The 21,052-nt window shown below is 53.0% G+C and overlaps 1 protein-coding gene across 2 annotated transcripts in view; it reads left to right on the top strand.

Moving 5' to 3' along the window:
• The first annotated feature begins 2,938 nt into the window (after positions 1-2,938).
• Positions 2,939-21,052, top strand: part of LOC135285585 (opioid-binding protein/cell adhesion molecule homolog) — a 293,621-nt gene continuing 275,507 nt past the window's right edge. For both annotated transcript variants that reach the window (XM_064398002.1, XM_064398001.1), the window contains exon 1: positions 2,939-3,236. In XM_064398002.1, coding sequence (XP_064254072.1) covers positions 3,176-3,236 — 61 coding nt within the window. In that variant the 5' untranslated portion in view covers positions 2,939-3,175. The remainder of the gene's footprint in view (positions 3,237-21,052) is intronic.

Raw genomic sequence — 21,052 nt, 5'->3', positions numbered from 1 at the left:
AAATACTTGTGAAGCAAAGGATAAATTTGCTTGGTGTCATCTGTTGGGGTGTCATTTAGAGGGGAATTCAGGACAGAAATATCCCTGTCCTCATCCCAGGCTGGGGGAGACACTCTGCTCGCTGGCTTTTGCTCCATGTGATGGTTTAGCTCTTTTAGAGGTCAAACAACATAACTTTACTCTTATTAAAGGAATGAAACCCTTAGTCATGTTTTCTTTGGTGCTTTCCTGAGGATGCAGGAGGTGAGATGCCTTCAGCAGATAATGTGAGAATGGTTGAATTAAAAGCTTTTAAAAACGTGTGGTTTATTTGTTCCAAGTGGAAAATGAAGAAGGATTAATGGTTAAAAGCCAGAGGAGTTTGTCCTGGCAGCGTGTGCTTGGCTGCCATCCCTCTCTGGATGAGGACACCCCTCCCAGAGCACAAGGGATATGGCTTTGTGCCCCAAACCCACTGTTCCTGTTCCTCCCAGTGCTGCTGTGTGTGCAAATAATGCCACATAAGGGGCATGTGCATGGATGGGGATGTGGTGGTGTCCAGTTGTAACAGGTGGGTGAGACAAAAGGGGAAAAAAAACCAAAACAAAACAGGGGGGAGGGAAGGATCAGGGGTTTGTGGGTTTGGATGCCAGGAGAGCTCTGGCCCCAGCTCTGTGGAAGGTTGTGGGAATTGGTGTTTGTGGGTCCATCATTCTTCCATGATTCCTGCACCCCAGTGCAGAGGGTCTCTTAGCCAGGTGCTTCTTTAATACAAAAAGAAATCTCAACAAAAAATAATTCAGGAAAATGGGGATCCAGGGATGATGGTGACAACAAGCCCAGGTAGATGAGAACAGAGACCAAGGTGAAATCCTGGGGCGTGGGATGTGGAGGAGTGTGTGGCCAGTGGTGCCAGAAAGCTGTGGTGAGTTAGCTGGAAATCCAAAGTGTTGAGCTGAAAGTTCTCTTGGACCAGCCTGGAACTCAAAAAGAGACCTTTAACCCTGAGTTCATGGGGAAAGAGATTGTTTTGAGAAAAACCAAAGGTTTAAATTTGTCCTGACACATTAAAAAAAAAAAGCTTACAGCCTGTTTTTAACAAAGCTGCAAATAATCAGAAATAAAAAACATATTTTTGTTTAGAAAATGTCAAAAATAAGTACTATTTGATTTGGAAAAATAACCTTTGCAACGTTTTATTTTGTTTTTCTTGGCAATGCAGCAAACTCTAGCCCAGACTGGTGAATGCCTTAGTCTGGAGGGCTGTGGGAGGGGGACATGGCAGGGGCAGCTGTCCAAGCCCAGGGGTGCTCAGGGCTCAGCAGAGGTGTGGGAATGTGCCAGGGAGGGGGGTCTGGGGGTAAGGAGGAAAATTGTGGCATCCTGGAAGGAAAGGATACCCCTCCTTGGTATGGGATGGTATCAGATGGGGGTCTGCAGGAGCAGGTACCCTGAACTCAGAGTCTTTTTGGAGCTCTGTGAGCTACTGAAGGGAGAAAAACATGTCTCCAGTTGGGATGCACAGGGAAGATTGCTGCCTGGTTTCAGAGATTTTGTGTGAAAAACACCCACTCATGCTAAAAAGCTTGGATTGCTCCCTGGTTTGCCTCAGCAGTAGGAAGAGCTGCTGCTGCCTTCCTGGCGAGGGGAGCAAAGGGAAGGGTGAGCCAAGGGGCTGAAGCCCGGGGCTGCCCCACCAGCCAGCTCCAGGCTGGGGAAGAAAAAATTCCCCTTTGCAGGTGGTTGGTGCACGAGGAGCTGGTGCGACCATGCCCGTGTCTGTGCAGGGTTCCTCCTGCATCCCGGGGATGTTCCTGCATCCCAGAGCTGCTCCCTGCATCCTGGGGTTCCTCTCTTCATCCTAGAGCTGCTCCCTCCATCCCAAAGCTGCTCCCTCCATCCCAGAGCTGCTCCCTGCATCCCAGAGCTGCTCCGGCATCCTGGGCTGCTTCCTGTGTCCCGGAGCTGCTCCCTCCATCCCGGAGCTGCTCCCTCCATCCCGGAGCTGCTCCCTCCATCCCAGAGCTGCTCTCTCCATCCCGGAGCTGCTCCCTCCATCCCGGAGCTGCTCCCTCCATCCCAGAGCTGCTCCCTGCATCCCACAGCTGCTCCCTGCATCCCACAGCTGCTCCCTCTGTCCCACAGCTGCTCCCTCCATCCCAGACCTGTTCCCTCCATCCCAGAGCTGCTCCCTCTGTCCCAGAGCTGCTCCCTGCATCCCACAGCTACTCCCTGCATCCCAGAGCTGCTCCCTGCATCCCACAGCTTCTCCCTCTGTCCCAGAGCTGCTCCCTCCATCCCAGAGCTGCTCCCTGCATCCCAGAGCTGCTCCCTGCATCCCACAGCTTCTCCCTCTGTCCCAGAGCTGCTCCCTCCATCCCAGAGCTGATCTCTCCATCCCAGAGCTGTTCCCTGCATCCCAGAGCTGCTCCCTGCATCCCAGAGCTGCTCCCTCCATCCCAGAGCTGCTCTCTCCATCCAGAGGCTGCTCCCTGCATCCCAGAGCTGCTCCCTGCATCCCAGAGCTGCTCCCTGCATCCCAGACCTGTTCCCTCCATCCCAGAGCTGCTCCCTCCATCCCAGAACTGCTCCCTCCATCCCGGACCTGTTCCCTCCATCCCAGAGCTGCTCCCTCCATCCCAGACTGCTCCCTCCATCCCGGACCTGTTCCCTCCATCCCAGATCTGCTCCCTCCATCCCAGAGCTGCTCCCTCCATCCCAGATCTGCTCCCTCCATCCCAGAGCTGCTCCCTGCATCCCAGAGCTGCTCCCTGCATCCCAGAGCTGCTCCCTGCATCCCGGGCACCAGCTGGTGCCGGGAGGGATGCTCGGGGGGTCCATGCGTGCATTTAACTCCCTGGCTGCGGAGTGAAGCCCGCAGGAGAGCGGGAGTGCGGGTGTCAGTCAGCATCCTGAGCCAATGGGTGCCCGGTAGGAGGTCTGCGCTCCCGGTGCACGCACGGAGCCTGGTGCTCCTTCTGCCAGTTGTGTGCGAGTGTGCGTGCGTGTGCAAGGGGAGACCAGGCACACTGACTGCCTGCTCCCGTCTCTCCCCCTCTCTCCAGCTCGCTAACTCCGTCTCCCTCCCTCTGCAAACATTGGATTTAACCCTGCTCAGAATTCAGCGCAGACGGAAAGCAGCGGCGGCAGCAGCAAGCAGCAAGCGCAGCAGCCGCTCGCCTACCGCAGCTCCAAGATGTACCATCCTGCCTGCTGGATCGTCTTCACGGCCACCACTGCCCTGCTCTTCATCCCAGGTAGCGCAGGACGGTTTTTCTCGGGCGGATGGGAGGGCAGGGGCTCGCAGGGTGGGAGAGCCGGGCGGGCTGTGCGCGCAGGGAGCCCGGGCTCCGCGCACATTGCGCACGGACAGGCGGGCAGCGAGTTGCTCTGCAGCGGGGGGACTGCCCAGTGCTCCCCGTGAGGGGCTCCGGAGCCGTGCTGGACCCCCAGTGGGCACCGAGCCTCCGGTACCTGCAGTGGGGCTGGCCGGGGTGGCCCCCGAGCTGGGCAGGGTCTGTGCCCTCGGGCAACCTCTGCCTCGAAAGGATGGGCTCATGCAGTTTATTTCCCTTCAGAGTTGGGCGCCTGCCGTGCCATCCCTCTTGTGAGAGCTGTCATGCTATTCCCCGTGCTCCCCTCATCGCTGCTTCCCTGATTCCTGCCAGGCAAACTCGGCGCCTTCCCCTCGCTCCCTTTTCTACAAAGTGAAAATGAGCCCCCCGCCTCAATCCAGGCGCTCGGCGAGGCCGTGCCGGTGCCGCAACCTCGGTGAACTGAGCGGGTGGCTCCCGACATGTGGGCTGGCCTCGTCCCCTCGTCCCCTGGCTTTGGATCCAGCGCTGGCTCCGTGCTGATGCTCGCGGGGCAGCGAGCGCTGCATCCAGCGAGGCGATGGGGGTGGAGAGCGGGGCTGAGCGCCGGGGGGAGGAAGTCACCGGCGTATTTTTGATGATGATGTGCACTTTTAGCAGCTGGGAAGATTATCATCCCTGTGCGAGCAGATGGGGACTGGGTGTCGAGGCTGGGATCTGATGTTAACCCAACCTTGTGCTTTTCATGACTGCCAGGGAGGATTCTGTTGGAGCCGGGAGGGCAGAGAGAGGCACGGCTGTGATTTCAGCACGGTTCTGTTGCAGAGCTTTGCTGGGAGGGGTTGGTGTGTGTGGCAAGAGGGTGAGGCTGGCAGGGGAGAGGTTACCCGTGTCACAGCTGGAGAACAGCTCTGCCCCCAGCAGTGCTGAACAGGAGGGCTCTTGGGTTAAAACTTGCTCGTGGAGGCTTGTGCCATAGGACCAGCCACATCCTGGGGTCCTGTGCAGCTGTCACAGAGCAAACTGAGCAGATCAGTGGGTACAAGACCCCTGGAATGGGCTGGATACCCCTCTGTGGGAAGGCAGGGTGCTAGGATGTGCATCAGCACTGGGGTCAGCCCTGTCCCCTGGGCTGAGCTTTGGCTGTTGGGGAGCAGAGGTGGAGAGCCCTTGACAGCAGAGCCTCAAGCTCCTCAGCTGCACCAGAAACCAAAATGGTGCATCTGTAATTTAGCACGTGAGCATGAGGGAGCCATGGCTGTGTGAGCTGCCTGACTTTGTCCATGTAAAGGGCTTTTTTTGAAAATAGATCTTCAGTAGGACAGGGTGGGTGTGCCTGGGGTGGGGGCAGGTGTGGCTCAGCAAGGCTGTGCTGAGTAGAGCATTGGCTCTCTCACTCTCCTGCTGGATGAGGTTCTGTGGGTTGGAATTGCAGAGAAATGGATGGAAGCAGCTGTGTGGGCCAAATGGGAGGATGTGTGACACTTGATGGCCTGTCATCGAGATGTCCTTAAGCTGCAGGAGCTGGCAGAAACCTGACAGGGAGCATTTGCTCTTTGCCAGTGCCCTGCTGCAGCTTCCTCAGGATGTGGCTGTTAGGGCCAAGGCCAAGCCAAGGCCTGGGCTGGCTTTGGCCTCTGTGTGTGCCAGAGAAGGAAAAGACCCTGCATTTAAGCCCCTGGAAACTTGGGGGAGGCTTCTTGATCTGCCCTTATGCAGTTGTAGCTTTCCCTTCTTACTTCTATTAAGCAGCAATATCTGCTTTGGCTTTGGATGTCCCCTGAGCTAAACCAGCCCAGGACTTTGCCTGGCTGGGCTCAGCCCTTAATCCATCAAGTCTGCATTAGAGGAAGGGAAATACTCTGGGCTGCTTGGTGCTTTGCCTTCCTGCCCTGGGTTTGAACATCTCCAATCCTTTTTATTTGTGCCTGGCTTGCAGAGGTTGGATGTTTTCCCTCCCTGCCCAACCTGTCCCAGCAGTGATTTCAGTCATGGTTTCACTGCCGTGGGCTGGAACACGACTCATGTTGGCAAAGTCACGGATGGCAGAGGGAAGGTGAATGGTCCCTGCTGTCCTTTTGGAGCCTGCACCTTCCCAAAGTGTTTTTCTTGGGCTGTTTATTATTGTCAGGCATAATCCCAAAGGTTTTGTGCAGGTGACTCTCCCCTGGGATATGCAGAGGCTGTTTCTGATGTGCAAACTCTTTCCCTTTCCGTTTTTATCCGAATCCTGCGGGAGTTTCACACGGGGTGGTTAAAGTGAGAAGGGAACCTGCTTTTAGAAGGTGTAATTAGAGTGAAGGGAAACATCACAACTTGAAGGCTCCTGCAGAAAATAGCATCGCAAAGTTATTATTAGCTGTAATAGCTTATTTGCCAGCTTTTTCTCTTTCTCCTGCTCCCACCTCTGTCCTTCCCCCCTTCTCTTATTTTTGTTAGGAAAGATGCATTTTTCCCATTGGGTCTTGTGTCATCTCGTTACCAATTTGCTCTCGTGGAATCTAAAGACGTGAAAGGTTAATGCAATAATGAAACCCTGACCTCTCTGGTCATGGAGACTGTCTTACTCTGCAGCTTTTTACTTCTTTGTAAGACAAGTTTCTCTCCAAAATAATTTCGAAGCCTTAATGCTGTTGTCATCTGGAGCCTTGGGGGAGGCGGGTTCCTGGACAGGGGTTGCTCTCTGAGGTGGGAAGGATGCTGAGGGTTTTTAATGAGTCCAGCACTGCAGGACAGGGAGGTGAGTGGGTAATTTAATTACCGAGCTGTTGGCAAATGTTTTCAACTGCTGGGCATTGTGGGTGCTGCTGTTTTGAGATGAGGGCGGGCTGTGATGGAGAATGAATTTGGGGCAGGGGGGAATCTTTGTCTGAGCTGCAGTTACAGGGTGACATCATGGCTCTACAGGTGGCAAAAATCAATGCTCATCAGCCTCTTCAGACATTTATATCGCTGCCTTTGCCGGCTGGGGGAAATTACTTGTCATGGCAATGGTCAGAAGATCTGGCAGTGCAGGGGGAGATGGACAATCCTGTTTTCTACTGCGCCAGGGCACCGGGATCAAGGTGAAGCTTGTAGAGCTTGGGGTGTCCCCCAGTGTGGCACTGTCACCCTTGCACTTGGGACCTGCTTTTTGCATCCTCCCAGACACTCTGTGTGACTTCATCCTTGCTGGGGCAGCCTGGCTTTGGTGGTGGTTGTAAAACCCATCTAAATTTACAAAACAGACATTGCACGCATTAAAAACACCCTCCCGTTCCTTCCTGAAGGGGTCCCTGCTGCAGGAGCATGCTTTTCCTGCTGCCTGTGACATGACTGTCACCTCTCTCTGGTGGGGGATGCCGGGCTGGTGGAGGGCTGCTGATCCCTGCGACTAAGCCTGAGAATAAGTACCTGGAGCACATTAGTTCTGCTTTAGTGTCATTTCAATATGAGCAAGAGGGGCTTAAAGGGATTTTCTGTGCTCTCCCAAAGGCTGGGGGTAGGTGTGGATCAGGCACTGCAACCATCAGTCTTCCAGGAGTCAGGGAAGCAAGGGGAAGGTGTCCCAGCAGGATGGGGTGTGAGCCCAAAAACACTCTCTGGCCTTCCTCTGCCTCTCCCCGAGGCCTGGCCTGTAGTTTCCCTGTCAGAGGGTGATTTCTCCATCTCCTGGCTCCCAGTACAGGGAGAAGGTTGGTGCTGGCCTCTTAGAGGATGTTTTAATTCTGCTGGGGAGGAGCAGCACTCGCTGTCATTTCCAAACGATGTGGGGAGGGAGCGTGACGGGAGAGGAGGCACACACAGCTCCCGCTCAGTGCAAATCCCCCCGGTGCAAGTTCCCAGAACAATTTGCCCTGGGGGCTGTGGGTTTCGGGGCCGGAGGCTCTGGCAGCTGCCTTTCAGGATGCCCCAAAGTGCTGAACCTTGCTTTGCGTTTTCCAGCAGCTTCTCTTTGACAGCCTCTCCTTTGTGCATTCCGTGGTTGCAGACGGCCGGGTGGAGGAGCTTTTGCTGGTGCGAATCCCTGTGAAAAACTGAAAAGGGAGAGCTGTTTCAAAGGCACCGATGGGAGCTCTGTGCCTTAACTGGCGCCTTTGAAAATCTTCTCCAAAGGCTTGAATATTTGGTTATGGTGAATTTTGAGCTGCATAAACAGCTGTGTTCATATTTTACAGTTGAATATAAAATTTGGAGTTTGTGCTTTGCTTGGTAAGGGACCAAAGTCACTGAGAGGAGCTGTCGGGGTGCTGTGATGAACCCCGACAGGTTTGTGGGGGAACAGGGTACCCAGGAGGATCCTTCTGCTGCAGTCAGGTGGGGATAGAGGAAAACTTGTTGGATTTTATCTGTAATCTCCTTCACGACCCTGGGGTCACCCTCAGCTTTGCAGCCCTGCCTTTCCCCTCCCCAGTTAGGCAAAACCGGGCACTGATCCTGAGCCCTTCTTACCTTCTGAGCATCCCCTGAGATGCTCTCAGCTGCTTGCATGTGCAGGATGGGGAGTGATTTCAGCTGTCACACTCCTCCTTTTTGTTTAAACTTAAAAATAATAACAGCTTTGCTGCAAATCTCCTTGCCTCCCAGTCATCTTTCCCTAATGAAGGCACGGTACTTATAATTACCAATGCAGCAACAGCACATAACAGAGGTGGCTTTGACACTTGCGGCTCCGTGGGTGGGTTTTTCCAGGGAGCTCCTCTTCGTTTCATGCTTAGAGGGAAGAAACGCTTTCCTGCCTGCTTCTCCAAAGCCCTGGGATTGTGTTTTCACCCTCTAGGGTGACCAGGCAGGGTGGGAGTGGCAGGGGATTTGTCATCCTTGTGAATGGATGGACACGCGAGCCCAGGTGTTGTGGGGCTGAGTGGGAGCTGGGGGATTCTCCCTCTAGTGCCAGCTTAGGTTCAGACAGCGTGGGATGGCTGAGGGCAGTGGTTTGGGATGCTCAGGTACTGCAGGGACCCATCAGTGTCAAGAGCCACTCCCCTGGGAGGAGCTGCTTTTGGGAAGTTGAACCTGTTGCCTGTGCGGTGGAGTCGTGCGCCAGGGACACGTGTGAGATGAGGCAAGGAAGGGGGAAAAAGAGGAGATATTTTTAGGTTTACTTTTCTGTGCATTCAGCGCTAGTGAAAAGTGCTGGATTGACTGCTCTGGAGACTGAAGCAAAGTGCAGGGAAGGGCTAGCCCAGGAAAGCTTCCTTCCCTGTGAGCTCTGCACTTCAGGATGGGATGGTGGGACTGGACCTCATCAGCTCAGACTGCCTGCACAGCAAAGCCATGGGGGATGTCTCTGGTGTTGAGCAGAGCTGGTGCACTTGTGGGGTTTTCCAGTGGATATGGGATTCCCAGAAGGGCACCTGGGGTTACCTGTGCTCCACATGGCTCTTTCCTACAGGATTCACCCCATGGGTTGCTCCTCCTGGCTCCTCAGCCACATGAGGACCAGCTGACCCTGCAGCAGGAGGTTTGGGCTTCCTTCCTGGTACTGCCTTTCCACTAACCAAGCTTCCCTGGCATGTGTATTCCCATGCTTTTTGCAGAGGGTGGAAGAAGAGGTCTTCACATGGGGCTTTGGCCCTCAGAGCAGCTCCAAAGTGGTGAGACTGGGCTGAGCCAGGCTGTGCCCCATGTGTTTTCTGAGCAGTGTGCCCCTGCTGTCCCCCTGCCAGCCCTTTGCCTCCTCTCTCCCAACTGTTTACTTCTGGCTTTTGTTTCCTGGACTTGTTGCTATGCATGCAGCATGTGGAAGGAGCTCCAGTGAATATAGGCCACACTTTGATTGTTCAGCAAGCTGGAAAATGATGATTATAATTTTTGACAGAAAGGAAGGAGGGGGAAGGAGATCTCTGGGCTTTCAAATCTGCTCTGTCATAAGCAGGATCTTGCAAGGGCCTTCTGATGACTTCTCCCGCCCCAAAGGAAATGGCGTTTGCATAGCAAGAGGGGTTAGAGGAAAAATTCCTCTCTCTGCAAGGACAAAGTGGCACTTCTTTCAGCAAGCCTTCCACCTCGTGTGGCAATCCTGTCACAGAGCATCAGCCAGATGCGGTTGGTGTTGGCCAGTAATTGACTGGGAAGCATCCCAGAGAAACCTTGATGCTGCTAAAAAAATCCTCCTTCCTGTTAGAGCAGCACACGGGTGCATCCCTCGGATTGCAGAGGTGCTGGCAGAGCAGTGCCCACAGCACCACCCCCAGGGGACATGGGCATTGAGGTGGATGGAGGCCAACCTGGAACTGTCTGAAAGCTCCAAAGACTTCTCCCAAAGGGGCAGCTCCATTTGGGGCCACACCTGCAGGGGACTTATCACAGTCCAGGCTGGCAGCAGAGCCCATGGAGATGTTGGCTGCTCCTGCCCCTTCCTGACTCACTGCTCCGTTGGCATCGGCTGCACAGTCCTCGAAGGATCTCCCCATTATTTGTTTTATTTAATGGCGTTGGCTAATTTCCACTTCAATTTTTTTTTTTTTTTTTGTGGTTGTTTATTTTAATGCGATCACTTCTAATGAGGCTAATGACATTTAGTCTCTGTGGCGGTGCATTTTAATTTGGTCACCAAAATGTCAGCGCACGGCAGCCTCCTCCTATCTCCCCGTGACAAAAGGCACCTCACACAAAGGGGCCCTGTCCCTGGCTGTCCCTCGCCCTCCTTATCTCCATCCTCCCAGGGACGGGCCAGGACTTTTGGCAAAGCCACCTCCTGCCACCCCCATCTCTGCTGGCACCAGGGGAGTGGGTTTGGCCGCCAAGGGCTGCGAGGAGGGAAAGCGAGGGCTGACGGAAACTCGGGATTTTCAGGCGAGCCAGCGCCACGTAATTAATCAGATGTCAAAAGCTCTCAGCAAAGTTAGCTTTGATCGGCAGGGAAATCTGTCAAATAGGTCGTTCTGCTGCCCCCGGTGCTTTTCTGTCTCGCTCTGCCCATAAGTCTACCTGGCACTTCTCCTTTCCATGGCAGAGGTGGGAAATTCCTATAGTGAGGTAGGACGTTCTTGCTTGGAAAGCTGGACCAGCTTCTCCTTGCCTGCACCAGGGCTGGTGCCATGGGCATTTCAGGGCTGGAAATGGGAAAAGGGGAGAGGGCTGGGGTGAGAGTCAAAGATATTTGGAGAGGTTGAGGTGCTCAGATGTTGTGTGTGAATTTGGAGAGGGCTCTGGTCCAAGCTGGGGGGTCAGGAGCAGCCTAAACCCCAGGGGAGGTGGCACTGGCCTCACAGGTGGCTGCACTGGATAAGTGGAAACTTCTCTGCCTTGTGTTGTACTCAAATCTCTCAAGGTGCTGAACCTCAGAAGCCTGAGCCATTTTGCTTAAGAATGAGTCCTTTTTTCTGCAATCTGGGACCAAATGCAGCTAAATTTGATCTGTTCTCCTTTGATCTGTTCCTCCCTCACTATTCTATGTACCAGGAATGGATGAAGATTAAAGTTTGCAGTTTCTGAGCAAACTAGGTTACTCATCACTGCACGATACCCAATTACCTGCTGATACCTCAAGAGTGAGAAGGTATTGATCTTGCTTGGATTTGAACTTGTTGAACCAAAGACTCTGGATATTTCAAATCCGTTGTGGAGGACGTGCCATTTCCTTCAGGAATCAAAAAGGGATGCAGGCTGCGTTTCTGCACCACATGGGCTGTGGGAGGTGGGTCGCTCCTCTCTGCCACAAGGGAGATGACCAATAAGTGATTAATAATATTGTCTCTGCTCTCCACAGCACAGGAGGGATGTAGACGTAACGACTTTTGTGATGTGCCTGGGAATATCTTAATTTTGCTGGGAAGAAGTCCTCAGAAGCTGATTTTTACCTCACATGGGTGGGTTTTCTGTGCCCTCTCTGCTCACCACTTCTTTGTGAGCACTGCAGGCTGTAGAAGTGCCTTTGATGGCATCCCCTGTGTCTGCCTTCCTCCTGTCTGTTGTGTTCCCAACCAGAAATAGCCCATCAATTCAAAAGAAACTCAAAAATTCTTCCAAAATTACCTGGTGAGACGAGTCTGGGGGGCCTGAATCAAAACGTTTATTATTGAAACTCGGTGATATCAGGTCTCACTCTTACACAGTGTTTATTTCCAGTAGATCTTAAAATAATTCACAGAGAAGAGAAATTTCATTGTACCTGTTTTTGTAGACAGGGGAGCCAAGGAATAAAGAGGGAAAATGACTTGCCCAAGGCATGTGCAGAGACAAGTGTTAAGAGACGTGTCCTTGCTGTAGCTCCAAATCTAAAGTGCGTTTTTCCTTGTGAAACAGTGGAGTTCCTGCTTAGAGAAACACAGAAGAAACAGTGCAGGATCAATACACTGGGTGATAAAATCCCTGTGCTGGGCTGGCAGGGAGGTGGAGCACCACCAGGCTCTTGAACCTGCGCTTAGATGCTCCAGTTTGTGTCCTGGAAGGAAAGTCTGTACCACAGTTCAGGCAGTGATGTCTGGAAGAAGGAAAATGTGAATTCATGATCAGCCTGACTTTGTGAGTTGAGGGGCACCCTCTGCTCCTCTCCAGGCTGGCAGGAGGGCAGCACGTGATTGATCCCCCTGCCCTTTCACGTTGCCTCTTTGCCTGTCTTTCCCCTGAGGCTTGAGAGCGATGATCCCGGAGCTGAAAGGAGGAGATGAACAGAGGAGAAATTCTCAAGCACGCTCCTCACTCAGCCCTTGGTCTCCAGATGGAAATGCTCTTTGGAATTTCAGGGAGAGTGCATATTTGTCCAGTCAATGCCTGCCCTGCCTCAGCCACATGTGCTGCAGCATCCACTGGACGCTGCGAGGCCGAGACCGCTGCCTTTGCCAGCCTCTCCGTATCCTCGGGACACTTTATCTTTATAAAGTCGCAATAAGTGGACAGTATAATATATTTCACTTTTAATAAGGTGTTGCCAGTTGCACACACTCTGCAGAGCAATTAGTGTCAAAGGCAGCTAAGCAATGGCGGGGCGCCGTAATTCCGCTGTTTACCGGGCTGCAGGATTTATGGGCAGTGCTGGAGGAGCCGCGGCCACAGCTTGGCTGGAGGCACAGCAGGTGCCGTGCACTGGCTTGGAAGCCACGCTCTGAGCTGCTCCGCGTCGTGGAACTCTTGGGAGAGAGGCAGGAATGAGCCACTGCTTTGTTTTGGTGCCCCGCACCCCAGTTCTGGGATTTCGAAAGGAGGTGCTGAGCCTGCTTGGATGTGCCAGCCAAAATTTTGGGCAGTTGCTCAAAATTCAGGCTGAGAGGACCCCCTTGCTCTTTGGGTGTTGGCAGGGGAGGCAGAGCTCTGCCATGTGAGGTTTTCCTCATCAAGGAAGGGAATCATAGAATCACAGAATGAACTGGGTTGGAAGGGGCCTTGAAAATCATCTCATCCCACATCCTTACCTTGGGCAGGGGTATCTTTCACTAGGCCAGGCTGCCTGGCTTTGAACGTCTCCAGAGATAGGGAGAGGTCTGGACAAGTCTCCAGTGTCTGGATTAAAGGCAGCCCCTAGACTTGGTTGGCACATGGGCGTTGTGCTGATGGTCTGAGCAGTCAGGTGGAGACAGGACAGGAGAGGGGAATTTTCATGTCCAGGGAAGGCTTTTTTGCATCCTTACATCCCATGAGGTACCTGGAAGTATCCACAGATGGTGGGGGACCCTACTCAGTGGTTCTGCTTCCTATAAGAGTAACCCCATTTTCTCTCCTGGGCATCTAGGACTTCTTACTTCAGCTTTTTAACATTTTTTTTTAGCATCAGGGCATGTTGGGCAAAGAGCTTCAGTGAGCTCAGCTCAGGGAAGTGCTTATCCCTGCCTCCTTCCCATGAACTGAACATTCCTGCTTTTGTCTGGGGACTCTCTGATCATCACAGACTGTACTGTGCAGTTTTTATAAAGTCAGTCGATGTGCTGATCTCACTGCTGAGGCTGTCAGGCAGCTCCACCATCCTGCCAGAGCCCTCCTACCCAGATCTGACCAGGCTCATGCTGCCACTCATGTTTCCAGAGGCTTGACCTACAGTCCTGGCTTTGTAGGAGGACAGAAAGTGGTGTCACATCATGAGTGGTGTGGAGGGAGGTGCCGCTCTTCCTAATGGCTGCATTGGGCTGCAGATGCTGCAGAGTCAATCCAGCCAGGATCTGCTGCTGGGAAGCAAACTCAGTTTGTGTCAGATGTGTGGGATGTGATTCCGAGGGTCTTGAATCAGCCTGGTGGGGACTGCACACACACACAGCTGCTAACAAGCGAGAAGCGGCGTGCCAGGGATGCTGCTCTGAGTTTTACATCCCTCATCTCCAGGTGCCATCAGCTCTGCACCCCTGAACCTGCACCTCTCCTTCCATTTGCCACCCCAGCCCCTGGGGATGCCTTCACTCCTGGAGGGATCAGCCCCAGAATTTGGTTTTTAGAGCGAGCACAGTTGATATTGCTGAGCCCATGCCCCTGCCTGCTCCCTCTTCCCCACCCCCTGATTCTCAGTTCAATAAAGTCCCAGTTTCTTGGGTTTGTTCTCCGAATTGAAAGCCTTCCATTTTCACACCTCTGTAATTGGTGCTATCTGTTGAGAGAAACTCTGCAACTCCAGCCAGCCAGGGTCAGGAGGAGCTGAATTGAATTAAAAGGAGCAGAAATTGGTTCGAGGTGGGCAGAGGGCCGCAGGGAGAACTATGCAATTTCTCTCCTCAGGGCTCCTGATGAGCAGAGCAAGCAGCAGCTTCCCATCTCTGCCCATGGGGGGCTGACACTGGCCCACCCACACCTTAATCTGCACACCGAGGTGGGCATCTCTCAATTGAAAACAAGGAAATGAAACCCAGCATCTCCTCCTTTTATCTGGCCAGCAGGCCAGGGCTCTGCTCCTCTGGCTCCTTGGCCAGGATGCTGACAACTGTCACTGAAATGACCTTGCCGTGATTAAATACAGCTAGAAGTGATGTATCTAATAAAGAACTAAAGCAGTGATGCAAGCTGATGGCTGGGAGATTTGAGGTGCTGTGTGTTAATCGTACCTGTATCTCAACCCCAGACTGAAAACTCCTTGTGCTGTTGGACTGAGTTAGGGTGAACATCCTGGCCTTTGGATCATGGCTCCCCAGCTCAGTCTCTGCTGGCTTAGGCTGCTGTAAAACCACAGCAACTTCAGCCAAAGCCAGTGGATTTATAGCCCCGTGGTAAAGCTATGGATGGAGAATGTGCTGGGAAGTGCCAGGTCTGGAGTTGTCTTAGGGGAATAGATGTGATGCTTACAGCTCTTAAGGAGCTGCTTGGAAATTTTCCCATATTTTTTTTTCCCCATGAAAAATGTTTTTTTTGTTATCTTCGCTCACAGAGTGTAGGAGCACTCTTTGCTTGGCTCTGGGAAGCTTGCTTATCTTGAGGTTGCTGTTTCGAGGAGCAGGAGGAGACCCATCTGAGGAAGGGAGCGCTGTGACCTCTGATCCCCATGCTGCCCTTATCCCTCAGCCCACACAGAGTTCTTCTCCAGGCCAGGCTGGGATGATTTTCTCCTTTGTAGCTCTTCTAGTGGGTGTATAATTAGTTTTTATAAGAGATTTGGCCCCAGGTCTTCCCCAGCCCAGCTAAATGTCCTTGGCTTTTCAGAACCAGAGCCGCTCTTGCTTTGGTGCTGGCTTGGTGAGCACTCAGAGTAGAGTGGCTCCAACAGGACAGCGCAGAAAGGGGGAGATATTTCAAATGGTGAAATTTCAGGCAACAAGGGAGCAATTTTCCACCCACTTCTGAGCTGGAGCAGAGCCCTTCCAGTCTCCCTTTCTGCTGCTCCCCAGCTGGGCTGGCACCAGGGATGTGCCATTTATTGGAGGCAGTAAGAAGGCACGTGGCCAAGGTAGCCTTGGAGGATGCCAAGCGCGGTGCCCTGCCTGCCCAGCTGTTTGGAGGATATCCCCAGCCCCATTTTGCCCCCCGGGGGACTCAGTGCTTGTGACCTCACTGTCCCCTGCTCCTGTCCCCGGGCAGCAGAGGGGACAGTGGCACAGCTGGAGCTGGCGGAGCGCCCTGGGCCCCTGCTCTGCCTCTCTCGTAATTTATACAAGCGCAAGCCGATGTTCCCTTTTAAATTGACAAAGGCAGAGACTGGAGCCCGGGAAGCCCTCTGACCCCGGAGCCCTGGTCCATGAAAATTACAGGCGCTGTACAGCGCGTTTCCTCTTGATGTACTTGCAGTGGGGAGATGCTGGTTAATTTGCCAGGACTCAGAGGTGACCCGGGTTTAATAAAGAGGATTAATGGATTTGAGCTAAAGGTCTCGGCTGTTTGGAGCTGATAGCCTTCTCCTTCGAAGACACTCTGGCGAGGCACGGCTCAGCCTCCTGCGGGGAGAGGTGGGGGCAGCTCTGCTGGAGGAGCACGGCCGTGTGGGCAGGGCATTGCCCTGGGGTTAATGAGCACACCCAGGTCCCCCAGCCCATCTCCCCCGGCTGGGCAGTGCTGCTGTGAGGCTGCCAGCCTGCCCTGTGTCCTGCCTGTCATTCCTGCAGTGGAGCAAGGAGGCTGGTGCTGCCCTGGGATGTCGCCTTCCCACCTCTGGGACATGTGTCCCACCCCTTAGGGGGGACATGATGGAGCGAAGGACATGGCAGCTGAGACACAGAGCTTGTGCAATGCCTTCTGCTCCAGTTTTGGGATTGGATGCTGCACTTGGGCTCAGACCCCCTGTTTCAGCAGCTTTCCCTGTGGATGGTTTAGGATGGCAGTGCCCTCCAACCAATGGATGCCAGCAGCAGTGCTCATCTTACTGAGAGGAGTTTGTGCTTTGTACCAAGTCCAGGGGTTTGCACTCTTCCCTGGGGAAGACAGGCAGGGTTTTAGGGATGGGCATGGTCACACAGCAGACCCCACAGTGCTGGGCAGTTTGGGAGCAGCACAGGAGGTGGTTTGGCTCAGGGCTGGACCCCTGAGCAGTGTCACAGCTGGGTGTAGGGATCAAGGCAGGATGGAGAGGGAGGTTCTCGCCTGGAGGATGCACATGTGAGGTGTGAGTGGTGACAGGGCTGTAGGGGACAGAAGCAGCCTGAGGACAGTTTGTCTCAGCACATCCACGCTGCTCTGCTCCCTGGAGTCCTCCTGTTCCCACAAGGGTTAAGGACAGTCCTGTGGGAAGTATCCCACAGGGCTGGCAAAACCCGTGGCAGGAGTGATTGGCTGCCAGGGGCTGTGATGGGGAGGAGGCTGAGCTGAGCTGCTGCCATACCCCCCTGCTCTGCCTTCCCACTTAATGTTCCCAGCACGCAGAGAGCAATGAATTCCCCGTAGCGTCCCGCTCCCTGGCCCTGGAGTCTCTGGCGATATTCCCGTAATAAGTAAGTGGAGTACTTTGGACAGGAGCAGCCAGGGACTGGGCCAGTTTCCCTGCCGGGAAAATGCATGCACGATCAATGCAATCAACTTACCCTTCAGGTTCTTTTTGGGTTGGATGGAAGAGATGCTCTGACTGAAACCCATTTATTGAGTAGAGAAGGTGCAATGGAATTACGAGCTGTAGCTTTTATCAGCTCCTGGCTTCTGCCTTGTCTTTACCTTATCCAACAGAATGCTGAGTGTTATGAAGCATTATTCTCTTAAAACCCCATTACTCCTCATTTCAGAAGGGTGTGGAAGCACTCAGTGATTCATCCTTTGCCAACTACAGGTGGAAGTGTTCAACAGGAGGTCCTGGTGCAGAGCTGAGTCCTATTTAAAGTATTATTTATCCCTCTAGGGCTCAGCACTGACCTCTCTTAACTCTCTTGCTCACCAGGGAATTCCAAGTGAACAATCCACTTGCAGAGCTGAGCATAAAGTCAGAGCCAAAACCATTCGTGTTCCTCCCAGTGCATCCCACAGCTCTTTAGGACAGGAAGGGAAGGTATTTAATGTATCATGGAGAAATTAAGTCCAGGAGCTAAAATGGATGATTCAGCAAGTGCACTTAAGGGTGAAGCCCTGTTATGATGGATCATGGGTGGAAACCCTGGGGGGAGTTTGTAGGGATGTCCAGGCTGCACAAACTCTGAACTTCAGTTGGAATGAGGTCAAATTTTGCCCATCTGTGCACGTGTTTTGGTCACTTTGGGCAGATATTGGCAGAATTTTTCGGTCTGGATAGTGCACGACTCATGGGGGATTTCTCCCTCTATAAACAAGCCTATTTTCGAGTAGCTGCTGAAATGGAAAAAAGGAAAAATAACTCCAGAAACTGAGTTTGCTCTCATTTAATCTCTTTAAACCAGCCACCACAGAGGTCAGGGCAAGAGCCTGTCAGGCAAATAATCTTTAATGCTCACAGGCAGCCAGGACTTGAGGTTTATTTCACTCCAGCTTCCTCCAGCAAAAAGCATCACCTGCATGCCATCCTCTTCCTCGGGCGCCATGCAAGCCGGCTCCTGGCACGCTGTGTCCCTGCCTGCCTGATGTGACACGAGCGATCTGGATAACAGCCCTGTGCTGCTTCCCTGGATCCGGGGGGCTGGGCACCGAATTTAGCTGAGCAGTAGCTGGGCAAAGAGTCTATTTCGGTCAGCACCGGGGACTGCCGGCTCGCAGAGAGCAGCGCTGCGGTCCTGCAGCCCCTTCCGAGGCTGCATCCCAGGAATGGCCTGGCTTGGGATGCAGAGGGCCGGGATGCAGAGAGCTGGGATGCAGAGAACCGGGATGGAAAGGCTCTGGATGCAGAGAGCCGGGATGGAAAGGCTCTGGATGCAGAGAGCCAGGATGGAAAGAGCCGAGATGCAAAGGCTCTGTATGCAAAGGCTCTGGACGTAGGGAGTTGGGATGCAAAGAGCTGGGATGGAAAGAAAGGCTCTGGATGCAGAGAGCCGGGTGCAAAGGCTCTGGATGCAGAGAGCTGGGTGCAAAGGCTCTGGATGCAGAGAGCCGGGATGCAAAGAGCTGGGATGCAGAGAGCTGGGATGGAAAGGCTCTGGATGCAGAGAGCTGGGATGCAGAGAGCCGGGATGGAAAGGCTCTGAATTCAGAGTCGGGATCCAAAGGCTCTGGATGCAGAGTCGGGATGCAAAGAGCTGGGATGGAAAGAAAGGCTCTGGATGCAAAGGCTCTGGATGCAGAGTCGGGATGCAAAGGCTCTCGATTCAGAGAGTCGGGATGCAAAGGCTCTGGATGCAAAGAGCCACTTTGCAGTCAGGTCAGGCTCTTCCCGCTCTCCTCAGCCCTGCACCGAGCCGTCCTCGCCCAGGAGCTGGGGGTGCCGCAGCGGGGACCCCCCTCTGCAGCGGGGCCTGGCAAATGAGCGCGGCCGCACCGGGGCTGCTGCCTTAATGCATTCAGCCGGCATTGTCTTCCCCGCGCTCCGCCTGGAATTCATCCCTGGGATCGCCATGTATTATTTAGCTCGGCGCTGGAGATGCTGTTTTCACGAAGGAGCCGGGCAGAGCATCCCCCAGCTCCGGGTGTTGCCCGGCAAGCGGGCAGAGCATCTCCGTGGTCCGACCCTCCAGCCCTGCGCTGCTTTTCCCGGGAGAGCTCTCATCCCGGGCAGCAGACCTAGCGCGAAATTGCTGTTCACCCCTGCAGCAGGAGATTTAATTATCATTAGCTGAGCTTGCACAGCTCCACGTGCTGTCGTGCAGCTGCAAGTTTAGCTGGGCCTTTTAAAAATCCAGCTGCAATACATTTAATTTTTTTCTCCTCCCTTTTTGCCCCTGTGTTTTTTTTATTCTTTGCCTCGCACAAAAGCTTTGCTTTTATGTTTTGGGTCAATTTGGCAGCCTCTGAGCACAGTGCATGCTCAGAAAGGGCAGAAAATGAGTATTTCAAGGATTGAAGCCAGGCAGAGCAACCTGTGAGCAGGTTTAAAATATGCAAGTCCCATTCCCAGGGATTGGGCAGTTTTTGCAGGATTCGGAGTTTATTTTATGCCTTATCAATTTACACTAGGGGAAAAGAAAAAAAAAAGGTGCTAAAATGCCCACTTTTTCTTGAGAACAGGAGTCAGGGTCATGGTGGGTGTGGGAAGAAGGAGAGAGATCCCCAAGGAATTTCTGTCTGTGTGCTGGAAAAGTCAAGCTCTCTGAATTGCCCAAGATTTCTTTTTTTTTTAAAGACTTGGGCTGCCTGTGCAATGAGCTGCCAAAACCCAACCCAATCTTCCACGAAACTGCTGCTTTTTAGGAGAACTTTGTTTCCATCAGCATTTCCTGCAAAACTCATTTTTAATGCCAAATTGGGGGTTTTTCACCAAAACTTCCCCTTTTCTGGGAAGTCCTGGGCACATCCCCATTCTGTGGGCCAAATTCCTGGCATGGTGACCTCTCCCCATGACTTTTCCCATCCCTGCCCTACCCAGCCCTGGAAGCCACTTTCCCCCCCATTGCCAATAAAGGCAAACAAAAATTAAATCTATAATTATCATTACTAATTCCACTTAATTAGTCACAAGCCAGCAGCCAAATTGGCTTTCTCATAATTATCAGATAAGCAGTAAGCACATCTCATAGATTATAATTAACACTGCTTAATTAAAATCTAATATACATACACCCTTTCCTCAACATATGCCTAATTGGGTTCACAAACAGAGGGGGTGTGAAGCCCCCGTCCCTGTTACTCCCCCAAAGATTTGTTGGATGCCACTTTTGTGTTAAGTTGGTGGCACGTGGGATGTTCTTCCTGTGCTTTCCAACACCGTGGCTCCAAAAAATAAGTGAGTCCCTGCTGCACAGTGAACTCACACAAGATGATGTCCCGACTTCACTATTTTTTCTTATTATTGTTATTGCTCCAGCTGTGACCTCTCCATAATCCCCTGTCGAGGCTGGGCTCTGCAATAATAAAGCAGCTTGAATAAATTACGCTTTCAAAGGCGAAGGCCGGATTTTGGTGCAGAGCTCTGGAAATTGATGTCTCTCTTACTCCTTCTTTTCCTGAGCAGGGTTGGGAGATGCTCTGAGGCTGCAGTGAGGCTTTTTGTGTGGAGGGAAACTCTCAAACTTCTTTGCACCTTGGCTGCTCATTGATATCTCTCTGAAATCTCATTGATACCTCACTGAAATCTCATTGATACCTCACTGAAATTTCATTGATACCTCACTGAAATCTCATTGATACCTCACTGAAATCTCACTGATACGCCACTGAAATACTCTGGGTGTCACAGCAGGGATGGCAGGGAGGCCCTTGGTCCTCTCCAGGGCTTGGTTGAGGGGTTGATGCTTGCAGGTGAGAGCCCACACTATGGTCTATGTGCTGGGGGAGCTTTTAGCTCCTCTTTCCCTGGATTTGCTGGAGGGGCCACTCCTGTGGATGAGGAACCCAGGTCTGAACCAGCACAGGCATCATAAGGGGCCACCAAAGCTTTGGTGCCCCCTTTGCCGGTGGCCTGACTTGTGAGCAGGGCACTGCCTGCCAGCACAGCTGCCACTGTCTGACCTTGGGGCAATAATTACATTGTGTTCCAGGTAGCTCTGCTCCCATTCCCAGATAAATTCTCGCCTGTTTGGCTGCCTGAGAGAAGCAGAAACTCCTGATAGTGCTGATTATTAATGAGATCATTTGCCTGCCAGTTTTTGCTGAGCTCATATCTGACTGGGGAGTTGATTCACCGTGGGAGATTTACAAAATGTGATTTCTGTCTCAGAGATGCTGAGCCGAGCTCCTTTAGCCAGGATGGAGGGAGCTCCTTCTCTGGGATTTAGTCCTGGCGAGGGCTCCTGGCTGCACTGCCAGGGCTGGAGACCCTCAGGACAGGGATGGGGCATTTTTTACATCAATCCTTGGGGATCAGAGGCTTCCACGTCTGGAGAATGGTGGCAGTGGGTGATGCCAGGGCATCCCGGCATTCCGTGATGTCAGCTTGTCTCCAAAGGCTT

This window comes from Passer domesticus, chromosome 23 (assembly GCF_036417665.1).
Source record: "Passer domesticus isolate bPasDom1 chromosome 23, bPasDom1.hap1, whole genome shotgun sequence".
NCBI classification, from domain to species: domain Eukaryota; kingdom Metazoa; phylum Chordata; class Aves; order Passeriformes; family Passeridae; genus Passer; species Passer domesticus.
Note: the sequence above shows the minus strand (reverse complement) of the source record. Positions and strands in the feature narration are given on the sequence as shown.